The sequence below is a fragment of the Urocitellus parryii genome, chromosome 13 (genome assembly GCF_045843805.1).
Source record: "Urocitellus parryii isolate mUroPar1 chromosome 13, mUroPar1.hap1, whole genome shotgun sequence".
Taxonomy (NCBI): Eukaryota; Metazoa; Chordata; class Mammalia; order Rodentia; family Sciuridae; genus Urocitellus; species Urocitellus parryii.
The window spans coordinates 26146907-26163285 of NC_135543.1; the positions used below are offsets into that span (position 1 = coordinate 26146907).

General features: G+C 38.3%; 1 protein-coding gene across 1 annotated transcript in view; it reads left to right on the forward strand.

Annotated features, from left to right (window-relative positions):
* Positions 1-16379, forward strand: part of Skor2 (SKI family transcriptional corepressor 2) — a 34660-nt gene that overhangs the window by 5899 nt on the left and 12382 nt on the right. The window contains exons 4-5 of the mRNA XM_026381302.2: positions 11417-11482; positions 11863-11961. Coding sequence (XP_026237087.2) covers positions 11417-11482; positions 11863-11961 — 165 coding nt within the window. The remainder of the gene's footprint in view (positions 1-11416; positions 11483-11862; positions 11962-16379) is intronic.

Consider the following 16379-nt stretch of genomic DNA (forward strand, 5'->3'; position numbering starts at 1 on the left):
AGCAGCTCTGTATAGCTAAAAATAGATTTAAAAGTAGCCCAATTTCTCCCATGCCTGGAGACCACAGATGGGGAGTCTATATGTACTCTGGTGAATGCAAATTAACCCCGGCTATTTCAACAACTGAAGTGGACTAGAAACCTTTGCTAGTTCTGTGTTGTACTACAGAGGAGTACTTTAGAGAATTCCTATTTCTCTCTGCCATAATAGACAAAGCTCAGAAAGAGACAGTAAAAGCAGGGTTATGTCCTAGTGGCACTGCCAACAACTTAATTTGAAGGGGTTTTTATTTGGTTTTGTCTTACTTTATACATGGCACATTTTGTAAGCAGGCCCCATGAAGTCCAAGTCCAATAAGAAAACTCACATGTAGCAGTGGCTTTATTGTTTTTAAATAATGTAAACCATACGTTGGACCAGGATATGAACTAATCTTAATTAATTTTGTTTAGTTTTTATTTAGTGTTGCTTTTTTAAAAATTAGCTCATTGTAATTTATATGTATTAATTTAAGTTTTGTTTTTAACTGCCTAAATTTGGAGTTTTTATCTTGGAGCTGGCTATTAAGGATATTTAAGTTCAAATTATAATATGCATGTATTTAAAGTAAAATAAAACATTTAGAGAATGATTCACACCAGACATTATACTTCATTTAGCTAGTAAACATCAATCATCATTAAGTCTCATTCTGCTAAATTTTTACTCTATTTTGGTACAAACTTTGAAGGAAATAAAAAAATCATAATTATGCTATAAAAACATAAAGTGTGCTTTTCCAGAGGTAACAATGACTTGTACAAAACTAAAGGATAACTTAATATTTAAAATAGTTTCCAGATTAAATGAGAGAACCCAGATCCCACAACCTGAAAGCATTTCTATTTAAAAACTCTAATTTCTTACACTGCATTTAACAACTTGTATTCATAATTTTTATGAAATTTTTATGAAAGTTTTAAGTTAGCATTTCAACAATGGACCTATTAGAAATATAAACTATTAGAACAAACTGATTCCTTCACGGAGTTTCCATTTTTTCATTTTGTGCGTATTAATAGTTTCTGCGATTTGTTAAAAACTGGATTCTCTCTTCCACCTTCCTATGATTTGGATGGAATTTGGAAACAAGTCCTGGCCTTGCAAGAGCTTTATTTTCCCCACACCTCATTAAGGCCAATATAAACCTGAGACACCATCAGAACCCCAAGAACGATAGCCAGAGGGATAGAAACCACAGGATTCACTGTTGTTGGATATTCCAACGGAACTATGAATGCCAAAAGGAAGTAAGTAAAAGTGTAGTCAGGATCCGTGTTCACATAAAAATTCCACAGTGCCTGGAGCTCGGGGCAGTGCAGTCAATAGTTACGTTGGTAATAACACCCACTCATACCGGTGATATATTGCTAGTCCCTTTCTCACAATAATTAATTTGACACAGATTCCCAGAGAAACTTGTTCCACATTGATTTTCCATATCACAATTTCATTCTCACATTATTCAGGAAAGTATGTAGGTAGTAGGTTATACAATATTATTATCTTGTATTGAATGGGAGACAGGACGTGGAAGGGATGAAAACATTACTGAAATAAGCAACTTTCAGGTGAAGAATATATTTTGTTAAATTTATATTGGAATTTTGACTCCAAGGAATTCATCCTTTTGGCTCTTTGGCTGGGAATGTTGAGATTCTTTTTTTTAATGTTATTTGTTTTGTTTATTTCTTTTAAGACAGAATCTCCCTATGTTGCCTAGGCTGGTCTTGAATTCCTGGGCTTAAGCCATTTGCCCTCCTCAGTCTCCGGAGTGGCTTGGACTACAGTTGTGCGCCACTGCACAGGCCCTGTATGTGAAGTTTTAAACCCCTAAAAGTGTTTAAGGGTTTGAGTTGTCATGGGACTTAATTTGAAGTTTCTTTAACTGTCCTTGCTTGTAGGAGAAATTTGCTTGTATTGAAATACACATTTGAGAAAATCTCAGAGTAGGCATCCAATTGGCCTGTTTTGATATTAATATATTTACTCGTGGTCAGATTCCAAGAATCCATTTATTTGGCAAAGTGTCAAAAATTCAGATGAATCCAAGAGATTATGAGCATTTATGATAAGCAGCCTTGGAGCAAGAGTAACCAAATGCCTTATCCGGTGCTCACTGCTGCTTAGTGGAAATATTTCTCCCATGCGACAAAGGTTAACATCTACACATACAGGATAGTGTTTACTTATTTACTCACTGACTCCGCAATTAGATTCGAATGCATACTTTGCTAGGCCCTAGAGATTCAAGTAGAAATCAACACCACTCTGACCTTGAGTTGCTGCCAATCAAGAGGATGAAACAGACTAGCTATGCTGCAGTAGAAATACTATGATAAGGATCTACACAAAATTGCATCCAGCCAAGTTTATATTAGTAACACTGTGTTGCTTTCATCAATGTCTAATCCAGTCATTAGTATTGAAAATAACAATATTTAATTTCTTTGCATATGCACCTATAACATTGAAGAGTGAACTCTCTCTTCCAACTGCCTGATAAGTCAGAATGCATTTTTAATTTTTATATGAATTTTTTCTCTCCCGTGGTAGTCATAAAAAATGAAATTCCAATGACTTTTTCCTAAACAACTAAGGACATAGAAATATCTTCAAGTCATAGTTACTTGCATTAACTGACCCCTAATGCAAATACTTAGTTCCAGTAGATTTTTTTGGTTCAACATTTAATTCAGTTTAGCCTTTCTTCATCCTTTCAGCCTCATTGGTAAGTTACTTTGCAGCAATTTTTTGAAGAGATTATATTTTTAAATGATTTTTTAAAACCTCTTTGTTAATGGCTATTAACCTTACACAGAATCTATGTTTGTACTTCTGTATAATTAGAAGGGCCAAACATTGAAGTTCTTAATTAGCCCAAATTTCCCAAAAAGCCAGTAGACCTTTTATCTACAGATCCCTTTAAAAGTGGACCACGCTTAAAACCAAACCCAGTAGATTGAGGAGATCGTAGTTTGGTCAAAATATTACCTACTCAAAAATATAAATGACAGAATTTCGCTTGCAATCCCAGAGTTAGGGTTTTGCATATTCGTTTTGAATAACTTCAGTGAAGTTAAGTGATTTGAAATTGAATGCACTAGGGTAAGCTGGTAAGACAGCTCAAAGCTATTGCAGGTCAAGGCAATCAGGGAAGTGGAGTCATCCCCACTTTCCAATCCCTTTCATTGTAGAAATGCCAGCACCATCGGACCCTGAGCGTGGCTGCATCTTGTTATATGTATAGAAGTTTTAAAATCAATTTGATTTCCACTGGCATGATTCTCTAGTGTACTTAATATGCTGTGGATGGATTTCTGAGAATAGTAAGAAGCAGTTACACTTCTCATGAATATATAGCGGATGAGGCACTCTGATTTATTATTCCATTCTATTTTAGAACGGGCTTATGATTTAAAAAAAATGCAAAGGAAGAAGAGAAATTCTTAAAAGCACAGAATAGTAGATCTAGGTTGTAATTCTCTTACTTATTAGGTAAATTCAAGTAAGTTTGTGTCTCAATTTATCTGCCTGTAAATTTTGATGAAACCTCTAACCTCGAATTTAGTACAAACTTTTACTTTTTTCTAATGTATTTTGAGGTCTTTCAATATATACACTCAAAAATTAAATAATCCATATGTTTCACATATCAGTTTCTTTTTATTGACAAAAATATTTTCTTACTAATGATTTTTTTAAATGTATATAAAACTCAAGGAGATAGAGAAGGACAATAAAAAAACTTTCTAGAAAAAAATATTAAATAGCATTAACTCACAACACCAATTCTAAAACTCAAGAAAAATCTTGCATGGACTCAAGATTCACTGATCAAAGATGTTTAATGTACTAATTCAAGAAGCAATATTTATACAACTCACAATAAGTTTTGATCATAAGTTATAAAGTTTTCATTACTCTTGGGTTTAATTGTAATCCAACCAGCATTACTTAATCTTGCACTTGCTTTTCCCCAACCCCGACTAATGGAGTTAATATTTAGTTCATTCTATAGAATACCCTCTCCAGTGATATTGATTTTCTTTTTATCTTCTGCTCTGTGACCTCACTAAAGTGCCAAACATCACAGGGGAAGTAGTTTAATGCAGAAATTTAGCACCAAGAAATTAGCAGAAGTCTATGTCCCATTGATAGAGGAGAAAATTATTTAACCTTGCCTTCTATATGATTGATTTTTTAATGTCTTGATGAAAAGCATATTTTAAAAATTCTCTGAACCTAAGCAAAAAGAAAAAGAAAAAGACAATTATTTATAGTTAAAAAAATAAAAATAAAAAATAAAGACTCTCTGAATCATATATTGTACTAAATTTGGGTTATTCTTAAACCCACTAGTTATACCAACTGTAGATTAATTTTGACCTCATCCTGTTTATACCTCTAAAATAGATTGTAAGAGAAAGAAAAAATAAAAATTACAGAAAGCATCAATTAAATCCAGATTATAAAACTAAGATCAATTATTAAAAGTCAGTGTTTATTTGGGAATTAAATGTGCACGAATGGAGGCTGTTCAACAGAGGTCAGGCCCTGTGCTGAGGTTTCTGGGAAGCAAGAAGGCAGAACCTTAGAGGGCATAGGAACAGCATGCAGAGACCATTTGCAGCTTTCAGTGCAGGATGTATCTGCTCCCCTGCACCAGAACACAGGTGGTAGCACACAAGCCCATGAACTATGGAAACATTGGCTGCTTGACTGAAAGGATGGTTCTTCATCTAAACGTTGGAGTACATGTGTATCTCATGTGTGGACAAAGCTCCAGACTAAAATAATTTCCTCCAGTAAAGTTACCTTGAGTGGGCAATTATATGACATGCTTTCTTTCTATAAAAGGAAATATTTTTTCCAAATATTTTTCATCAGTATTGTCAACAGCAGTACTAGGGGGACACAGAGGCCCTTTCAGTGACAAACAACTTGCTGGCAGCTGGCAGTATCTCTGAGTACCAGTTGAAGGCTCAAGGGAGAATTTATAAAGGAGATAGCCAAGACAAGGAACAGGAAACCAAGTGGAGGATGAAAGGAGGAGCAAGAGAGATTGCATTTATGTAGAAGGGATGGGTGAAGGCCACATTCCTTACTCTTTACCCGAATGCGTGGTATTTCATATTGTTCCCATGCATATAGTATACCCCATGTATATACAGGTTACTGCCGCAGTCCGGCTGCAGCAGAATAGCCGGGGGGTGACGAATAACTTGTGCACGTTGATACAGCAGGAATGGGAGCCATTTATTGTAGGGCAACAGAGCTATTTATACATTTTGCACAGCTTATCTTAATTAGCATAAACTAGATACATCAATCAACCAATAAGGAATCTCCACACTTAATGGCTCACTTTTGTTACTTCTCAAACCACTCCCTCTGACATTTTGCCAGGCACCATCCAGACTTGTTTACGAACTCTAACATTTCTCTGGCAAAATACCAGGTGTTATTTTTGACTTATTTACAGACCTTAACAGGTTACAGTATTTAAACAATCTTATTTATTGAATTTAAAGATTGGCTTGAGTGGTACTATTTAATCAACTTCTCCTCATGACCACAAACAGAACATACTCATTTGGTGGTAATTAAATGAGTTTGGACAGGGGTTGTAGCTCAGTGGTAGAGCCCTTGCGTAGCATGCATGAAGCCCTGAGTTCAATCTCCAGTATCACAAAAAATAAAATCAAAGTAAATAACTAAATGAGTTCTAAAAATGTAAGCTATTTTTACTTACTTGTGTGTTTTGTCTTCACATGAGATACACATGTACTCTAACGTTTAGATGAAGAACCATCCTTTCAGTCAAGCCAATGTTTCCATAGTTCATTGATATTTTCCCATGTTTTGGTTGTAATTCAGTGCTATGGTTTGGTTTTCTAAAGATCAAATGGAACAAAACTAATTCCTACTGGAATATCACCAACTTTCCCAGTAATCTGAAAATATAGAGTTAGCCTAACTTCATTAGAATGTATAAATGAATCAAAATGTGCCGCAGTCCGGCTGCAGCAAAATAACCAGGGGGTGACGAGGAACTTGTGTACATTGATACAGCAGGAGTGGGAGCCGTTTATTGTAGGACAGGAGGGGTATTTATACATTCCACACAGCTTATCTTAATTAACATAAACTAGATACAGCAGTCAACCAATAAGGAATCTCCACACTTAATGGCTCGCTGGCGTTACTTCACAAACCACTCCCCCTGGCAAAATGCCAGGCGCCATCTTGACTTGTTTACAGACTCTTAACAAAAAATGTGCTTCTTCATTTGTAGGACTTCGTTCAAGTTTTAGAACCCTTTGTGACACATGAGGATTTATAATAATGCTAGTTGGTATTTCTTTCATAAATCAGAATGAGTTAAGTCCAAGTATTAGTGGAATACATTTGTATCCTTCCCTAGGGTAGGAATGATAGGGCTACCTGTAGGGCAGCATCTCAGAAAACATATTTCTAGTGGAGAAGACCAGACTAACAGAGGAGAAATACTAGAATATTGGATATAAAGGGGCAGAGGAAAGATGATAAGCATTTTGAACTACAACATAGGAAGGAGGTCAGTGGCATTTGCGGAAGTTGAGAAAGGCTTATAGAAGTGTCATTGAAGCCAGGCTGTTACAACAAAAACACCATAGATTTGGGTGTTTTAAGCAATGTTTATTTCTCATAGTTCTGAAGTCTGAGAAGTTCAGGGTCAAGGTACCAGCAGATTCAGTGTTTGATGATAGCTATTTTCTTGCTGTGTTCTCATGTGGCAAAAAAGTGGGGAGGGAGCTCTCTGAGTCCTCCTTTATAAGGACACTAAAACCACTCCTAAGGGTTCTAGTCTCAAAACCTCCCAATCACCTCCCAAAGGCTGAACTATGGCATTGATGAGGATCTCAACGTATGAGATTATTGGACAGATTCAAACATTGAGTCTATGACTGACAGGGACTTGGATGGCATTCTGATTTTAGATGGACAGGGAGGAGAGGGAAAGGTACCTTAAGTAAGAGAAACAATGTAAGACGGAACCATCCAGTGGAAGTGGGAAATGTAGACTTGACTTCAATAAAGGTTTTGTGTTGGCAGTGGACACCTCCATTTAGCAGGTGGGGCAAAGCTATGGGAGAACATGGAGGCTTCAAGGAAAAAGTTAGAGTGGATTCTTTGATATAGACCACTGGGAGTCATTGCAGGTTCTTGAGCAGAGGTGTGGCATGATATATGAGAGAAAGCAGTTAGTTGCTCTTGTGCCTTGAAAGGTAATGATAATGAATTTATTGACTGATTTTTCTTTGTAGGTTCCAGTTCCTTCCTCGTTTGCTATTTATTGCTCATGTCTGCTGCAGCATGGCATGAATGGATTCTCACATCCATGTCTCTTGTATTTCCACTTCCAATGGCTGAATGAGGGCTGAACTAAGGGTAGTGTGGAGCATTCACTTAGAACCCGGGACCACCTGGTTCTGGAGGACCCAGGAGAGGAACAGGAAAGCAGGAACCTTATAGCCCCAGGTCCCCTGCTTCCATTGCAATGGCAGCAGTAAAGTTTCTCTAACGTACATGATGCTGCCTCTGCCTGCTGGGGCTGCATGGAAACCATGCCGAGCACCGTAAGCTGGACCTGTGAAGGTACCCTGGTGGGGGCTATTGCGATCAGATCCCCAAAAAAGCAAGTTTTAGTCACATCTGTCCATGGGATGTGCTATTCCTGAACATTAAAAAAAAAAAATTGTTTTGAATTTTGAGACGAGGTCTAGTTCCCCACACTGTTCTTGAACTTTTGATCCTCCTGCCTCTGCCTCTAGAGTAGGTGGAGGTACAGGGGTGCACCACAGTGCCTGGCTCCTAGGGTGCATTTTATGCCCTGAGTATTCATTATGTTCCAACTTCAAGCCACTCGACTGTTTTGTGTGGTCTGACTTAAGACATGTTTGAAACCAAATTCCTTCTGTGTGTAACATCCTCTCTTTTAGCTCTATATACCAAGACTGCTATGTTTCCCTACACTGCAATTTTTTTTTTTAAAGGGAGACTATGAGGGAGAGGGAAGCCAGCATTTTAATGTTGGGATATTTCCAACCCATTCATTAATTTTGTACAAGTAAAATGCATCTAACCTGATGGAATATTTATAAAAAGTGGAAGCTCACTGTCAATTAAATCACATTTATTTAATCTAGTATTAGACTGCCTTTTTTTTTTTTTTTTAACCAGATGGTAAACATTAGCAGTAATAGTGAACAAACATCCAGGCTCCCAGAGGTCATTTTTAACCACCATTAACAATCTGGTTTTCACGGATTAGTAATATACAAAAGGCAACCGTCCAGTAAAAGATGCACACAAGGCAGTCGAAGCGGCTTCTGTGCTCCTTGTTTACCTACCATCTAACTATTTAAAAAATGCTTTGTAAGGGAAACATTTAAATCTTCTCAGCTCAAAAACTTTCAGTAAAATATCTGAAATAGACACTGATATCAACAAAACCTCCTCTAAGCTGATGAAAAGCAAAGCTTGTTATTAATGTCACCAGCAGATTTTCCTGTGGTTCATGTTTCCATTTATTAGCTATCTGTTTAGTGGTTTCATACCCATGTAAAACTTGACTAATTGTGAAGTGGAAAAGACAGGCATTTTTGCAAATCATATTTTAATTTTTAAACTGAATTATCAAAATGAAGTGTAATATAAAACAAACAGTCCACAAAATATACTAAGGAGTCAAAAAAATCCCATCCCTCATGTGATGAGAACATGACTTCTAGAATTGCCTTTTCAGGAACAAATGATCTCATCTACATCATGTTTTGAGTGATCAAGGAAGTTGTAGAATGATATAGCCTCATTGTATCCTATAGATAAGTGCAAAGATATGTGTGGCCTGGTTCTTCTCTCATTCAGATTTAATATTGTATAGGAGTATGAGACTTCTACATGCTCACCTGGCTGATTGAGACTAAACAGGCAACACTGCATATAATCTATATTCATTTTCATTTCAAAATACCATTATCCTTCCTTTACATATAAGTGATTTGTCTCAACCTTCATATTGTTCTTCTTTTAGATAATAGTATTATTAGGAATTATATCGAGGTCTATATTTAAACTATTTCACAGGTATTTCCTTGTTGCTTTCTCATTATGTGAAGAAAACCAAGATTTCAAGGTTAAGAGTAAACATTAGCACCTAGGCCTATAGAGGTCACATCCATGATGAGTGGGAATGAGGTTGTGTGGAAGGGACTAGCTAGTAGAGAAAATGCCTGCCATTAAAGAACTTAAGAATGCCAAGGATATTATTAAGCTCCATCCCTAACCATGCATGTGTTCGGAAATACTCACATACACACAGGCACAGATATTTGCAAACACACGAGCATGCTTAGCATGTACACACTCCTGAAAATTACCAAGTGGAATGGAGAAATGCCATTTATAGTATCATGTTGAAGATTTTCCTGTTAGTCCATGATACCCAAGTATAAGTTGCTGCTTTGGGGAGAAATTCTGTTTCTTTTTTCATAGAAAAAGTTACCTTGGCAATGAAATTTTCTAGTATTCCTACAAGTGCCTGGGGCCATTACAGTTTGTTTCTTTTTTTCCGGGAGCGGGATACAGGGGATTGAACTCAGGAGCACTCAACCACTGAGCCATATCCCCAGCCCTATTTTGTATTTTATTTAGACACAGGGTCTCACTGAGTTGCTAATGCCTCACCATTGCTGAGGCTTGAACTCACAATCCTCCTGTCTCAGTCTCCCGAGCTGCTGGGATTATAGGTGTGTGCCATCATTTTGTTTCTTGCTGAGGGAAATGATAAATAGGAGAGAATTGATACAATGAATTCTTGCTTATGCCATAATTTAGAATTTATGACCTCCTGGATTCTTTTCAATGACAACTGAAGATACTTTATTGAAGGGTTATTGTGTCTTCAGGACTATGTTAAGTACCAGCCATGCAGAAAAGACAGAGCCCCTTCCTCCAAGTGGCACATGGCCTAGTAGGAGAGGAAGAAGAATAGGACCACAACCTGTGCAAGATGCTCTCAGGACACAGAGGAGGGATCTAGCCTCGTGCTGAGGAAGGGAATCCATAAAACCTTTTCAGGGCACTCCTCCTCATACCAGGGATTGAACCCAGGGGTGCTCTACCATTGAGCTACATCCCAATCCTTTTTATTTTTTATTTTGAGGCAGGGTTTCACTAAGCTCCCCAGAGAGTGACCTTGATTTTGCAATCCTCCTGCCTTGGCCTTCTGAGCCACTGGGATTACAGCCATGGGCCATCATACCCAGTGTCAGAGTGCCTTTATCTGTTCTACCATACCTCTCTAGACAAGGGTAGAAAGCTTAATTACATTACTTGGATATTGCAGAAATCAGTTTGAAGTTTGAAGATACAATTATCTGCTTAGTTGAATGATTGAATTTCTTTGGTTTATTCAGATTTTCTGGATTATGTAGACTCAATTTACTGTAGATAGGACTTTTAAAAGATTGTTTAGCTTTCTATTACTCTACCCAGCACAAGAAAAATAAGTAAGAATAACAATCTAACATTTACCCACAACATAGATGGGGTTTGTTGTTTGTTTGTTTGTTTGGTGCTGGGGATTGAACCCAGGGCCTTGGGCATGCTAGGCATGTACTCTACCATGGAGTTACACCCCAAGGTCCCACAGTATAATTTTTATTGGTCCAAAATGAGTAGCTAAAAGACTATCCGCAAGCAAGTAAATATTTAAAAACTAGCAGATAGCTAATTTCATATCTCTGTTTTAAGTTGATTTTTTTTTAATAAGCCATCCATTGCCAAGAAACCCCTTCAGGGTTATCCATGCTGAACGAACAACTCAAGGCTTTCCCCCACTTCTTTTTCACTGCCCCACGTTTTAGGGACCTGAGAAGTCTAGGAGGCTTTTCCCTCTGTGGTCCTGAGGGCCTCCTAGTTGAAATCAGGCTACTTCACTCTTCACTTCAGGGAGGAGAGCAGCTCTGATCAGAAATTTCTGCCAGAAATCTGAACTTGCCCAGCCTGCTCTTTTGCCCTTTCCAGCAATGACTTGTGTTGTAAAGGATGGAAGTCGTGGGGAACCTGGAGAAGGGTGGAGTTCAGGATTCTGCTTTCACCAGAGCTGCTGAGCACAGGCCAGGCAGTTCCGCCCTCCTTTTCTGTAGCTCCCTCCACGGTTCAGGAGAATCGTACCTGAGCAAATGAAAACCACACTTGGGTCTGAGCAGTTCTAATTTCAGGTTATTATTAAATAAACTCTTTTGTAGATATTCAAAGGAAATGCAAAGAAAGACTTTCAGAAAATAGCCTACACAAAACTAATAATATTTTTCTCCTTTTTTAAAAGGTGAACATACACAAGAAACCAGTTCACCTCATTCACTCAAAAAGGATGTAGAAAATATGGGGAAAGGTAAAGAAAAGTTTTCATCCTGTAGAACTTCTCTTAGCTTTAAAAGACTATGGAGATAATAAGAGGATATTTTTGTTCTACACCATATTTTAAGCTTGACAAGCAACATATGAATAATATATGGACCATTGGGTGGATATAATTGAGATTAATGCATACATATCAATCAATACATGACACTGTAATACAATACTTTAAAATAATATATTACATTGATTTATATTCATGGATTTCTGCACAAAATCTATCCTATGTCTATGCAACACTTTTTAAGCTGGTAAAATATTTTGTCTTATAATAATAAATTGCCATATATAACAGTTCTCTAGAGAGTTATTTATAAAGATTAGTAAAATGACTCTTCTTTTTTTCCCTATTAGAAGAACTTCAGAAGGTTTTATTTGAACAAATAGATTTACGGAGACGACTGGAACAAGAATTCCAAGTGTTAAAAGGAAATACATCTTTCCCAGTATTCAGTAAGAAATCACTTTTATTTCATTGAATTTGTGATATTTGCTGACATTTCTATTATTAGCCTTAAGAATGTGATTTTAAGTATTAAGGGATTAAATTCAATCCCAGACAGGCTTTCCATGGTCTAAATATTCATAAATTATAGTCTTTTATTTATGCTTTCAATTGGCTCACAGATAAGATTCCTTACAAAAACTTTTTGGTATTTATGTGTTGATATGTGTATGTGTGTGTATGTATAGTGTCTATTTAAAAATACGTATATAGACATGTAATTAAAATGTAAATATATTCATATATTCAGATTGTATGTTTTTAAACAAAATAATTACAAGTATTTATTATTATCTAAGATAGGAAAAGCAAAAGAACTCTTATTCTTAAATATCTCTGGATGAATACCTGGTGCTTGCAATATATATAAATATGAAAATTTAAACTTTAACAATTTAATGCACATGAATCTTTTGTTACAGTAGTACCTCCTTATCTTTGGGGATACATTTGAAGAGTCCCATTAAATGCATGAAACTGCCTTTGGGACCTACATATACTGATTCTTCCTAAACATATATACCTATGATAAAGTGTAATTTACAAAGAGATTAACAACAACAATAATAAAATAGAAAAATAACAACCATATAGTATAGTGAAAGTTATTTAAAATTTATGAATTGCTTATTTCTGTAATTTTTCATTTAATACTTTTGGACAATGGTTGACCTTGGGTATCTGAATTAAGAGGGGACTACTGTAATTAAAACTGATATAACTAGATGAAAATGGATATAACTTTAGACGTTTTGCATTCTCAATTAGCAATGAATGTTAAAACTCCATTCCAAATGTGGGGCAGGAGACATTGTAGCCTAAAAACTATCATTCTGTTCCTAGAGTCTTGGAATTTTGGAAATATTTTATAGAAGGTATCCAAAGTTCTAAAATTCACCTGTCCTGAGCTGGGTCACATGGGACAAATGCATCCAAGTAGTGTTTTTCAAGATTTCTGGAGTTTCATTTAGTCAGATTCACCTCTTCCGAGAAAGTGGGAAAGCAAACAATATGTACACTTTTTTAAAAATTATATAAATTTAAAATTAACTTTTTCTGAGACACTTCTTTAGAATACCAACAGGACCCCCGCTGTTAATCTGGGCATCACAAAATTCGAGTTGATAGTTCTGTGCCAGAGCCACAGACCAGCATCCAGCATCTGTAAGATTTTGTAGTAACTGTGACCATTTTGATCATGTGAACTTGAAGGTCTGTGCTCACCAAAGCTTCCCAGGTGCCATAGTCAACACAAATGAAAGTGGACGCCAGGAGCATTTGTGAATAGCACCAGGTTCTGGCAACCTGTCAAACTGAGTTTCAATAATACTCAGTGGGAACTCAAGACGAGAAGGTAGCTGAGTGTTGGAGGAGAGCTCTGACCACAGGAGCAGGAGGGTCTGCCAAGTTTATGATCTCTTTGGAACTCCAAGACAGGTTTGGGGCTCCAGGACTTCAGTGTTTTAAATCCAGAGAATTCCTCTGAGCCTCAGAATAAAATCGAAGGCAGGAGAACAGCCAATAACTTTGGGTAGTATATTTAGGAACATCATGACATTTGTAGCTTCAAGAAAAGAAAAATATTAAAAATATCTTTGAAGCCTTAAAAAAAAAAAACAGGTGCTTGGACAGGATTCGGAATTCTCTACCTTCTAAAGCTATATCTTTATTTTATTTTTATGTGGTCCTAAGGATTGAACCCAGTGCTTCATGCATGCTAGATGAGCACTCTACCCCAGCCCCCTAAAGCTATATCTTAAGAAATATTGTATCTTACAGTTCTTTGCAGCAAGAAGCAGACGGCAAATGATTTATTTCCCTGTGGTTGGTATTTATCTAATTGTAGAGTTTGCAAAGCCCTGCTTTAGATCAGTGGAGTGGGTCCAAGTCCCATTGAATCCCTAACGTGCCCTTTTAGCTCCCCCATGAAGCCAGTGTAGCCATAATTTATCCTATTAATAAAAAAAGAACTAATTAACAGTCATTTAAGGAATTGACTAATTTACAATAATTTATACATTTTCCTTAGTAACTGCTCTATTGCACACTGTGCATAATACATTTCTGTTAAAAAAATATTGCTATGATTGGACAGTTTCAATTCAAATCTATCATTCATTATTTTGATCTGAATTTAAATAAATCCTCTGTGATTGCCACATGTATAAAACACTTTGATTGAATAACAACAACAAAATTTTCCACTTTTTTTTTAATCTGTACCATACTTGACTGACCAAGGAAGTGGCATGTGTGTGCCCAAGTTTGAGTAATGTGTGGTTTCCACACACCACAAAGAGGCAGTCAATTTCACACGGATGGAAATAGCAAATGCGAATTATGTGCCTGTTAACTGAATGTGAGGGGCTGTGAGGCTAGTGGATGGATTTAAATTCTGTCAGATGGAAACTGTGGACTTTGTAAAGCTGCATTGGAAGAAAGCCTAGAGGAAGCTTCATAAGAGTTTTGGAAACCTTCTTCCTAGGAGGTGGACAGACATTCACAGTTATGGTTAAAAACCCAGGTAATTTAGAGCTCTGGGAACCCAGGCTAGAGCTGTAGAGCCTGTGACAACAGGAATCCAGGCTCAAAATTTTACCTGACCTGGGTCCATGTTCCCTGCTAGTTGCCCAACCGTGGAAACTGTAAAATGAGGCAGATCATTCCTGTCTCAGAGGATGAGAGGACTAAGTGAGACCATGGATGTGAAGTACTGAACATACTGCTAGCACAAGATGAGTGCTCCGTCGACATCAAATGCAATGACGGCGGTGATTATGTGGCAGGAGGAGGAAGAGAGGGCATCAGCACTGAGCTCTAGGAAAGCCTTAAAGATTAGAGGGCGGAGGAGAAGGAGAAGAGTAGGAAGTGAAGGAGGTGATGGAAGGAGAAAGGCGAAAAAAGAAGAGATAAAGAAAAAGGAAGAAGGATGAGAAAGAACCAGTCTCCATCCTTGGTTGGGGAGCAGAGGTTGGGAGGATGAGTAGGAACAAGCAGAGCTCTATTGTTGAACTAGAGGCTTCCAGGAGCAGCGGTGCCTGACTCTGGTGGAAGAACCGAGTAGAAGATCCGGCCAGGCAGGGGGTTCCTAGGGAGGGTTCCAGCCTCCCCCACCGATGGCTAGTGACCTGAGACCAGTTCCCTTAGCTCTTCCCCAAAAGCAAAGCAAAGCTATACCTACCTCCAGGGCTTGCTGAGGGGATTAATGAATGAAGCGTTTCCCATGGAGCTGGGTGCAGAGTAATTACCAAGAAATGCAAGTCGTTACTACTGAACGTGTTTTAAAGTTTTTTGCTTATGTTCCTGTACCATAAAACGGCTAATATCAGAAGAGAGAGCACCTAGAGATTTCTTGGTCTGTATTTACAGAGGGTGGGACAGGCAATAAAGCTTATTTTGATACAGGACAGTTAAATAGAATTGAGAAACTGAGTGGGGCATGAGAGGAGATCAGGAGACCATCCTAACAAGATGGGAGACATGGACTCTAGAATTATCAAGGTCACTTTGAGATGACAATGGCATGGCTGATCAAACATGATCTGCAATGACCACCATGTTGGACTGGACTGCAGTAAATGATTAAAGGTGACCCCAGATGCCACCATTTCAAAGGCCCCACTGATGACTGGTCTGATCATTTTTGCAGTTATTAAGTCAAAAAGTCATTTTGACCACCACATCTTCTTCTCCGTCAGCCATCTGTCTCCTCTCCCTCTCTTCTCCTCCAGCGATGCCTTACTTCAGTGCAGCATTCATCCTTTGGCTGTCGTTTTTAAATTCATTTTGCTTTCTTCCCACTAGCCACCGTGTGACCTCAGAGCCTGGCCCCAAACCCGGCGGCCCTGTCTGGTGGTGGTAGAAGGGTGCCGGTGTCCTCGCCTCCCTTCTCCACCCCGGCTGTGGTTATTCCGGTCTTCCTCATACTCTACCTTAGCACCATGTTTTCCACTCAGGAAACCATCATGGTTCTCACTTCTTGTCACGTTGTGTCCACATTAACTCCTCATCGACTCTCAAAACCCTCCTCCATGGCCCACCTGCCTCTCAGCCTTCTTTGGATTCTCCCCCTCCAAGCTCCAGTGAGCAGCAGACCGTCCCCACCCCTCGCTGTCCACCTCTGCACATGGTGGTTCTCGGGCTGGGAATGGCCCCCTTAGTCAGGCCCTCCTCATCCAGGACCCAGCTCCAGGAGGCCTTCCCCCACCCGTAGTGGGCACCCTGTTCTGAGATGAGTTCTCCTGGCCTCACTCCTGGTTCCGCCTGGCCCCTGTTCCTCTCCTCACCCTACTGGGGGGTGAAGAGGTCCAGGAGTGGACCACCACTGGGTGCCTCCAGCGCTGGCGTAGGTGGGGGTCCATAAATA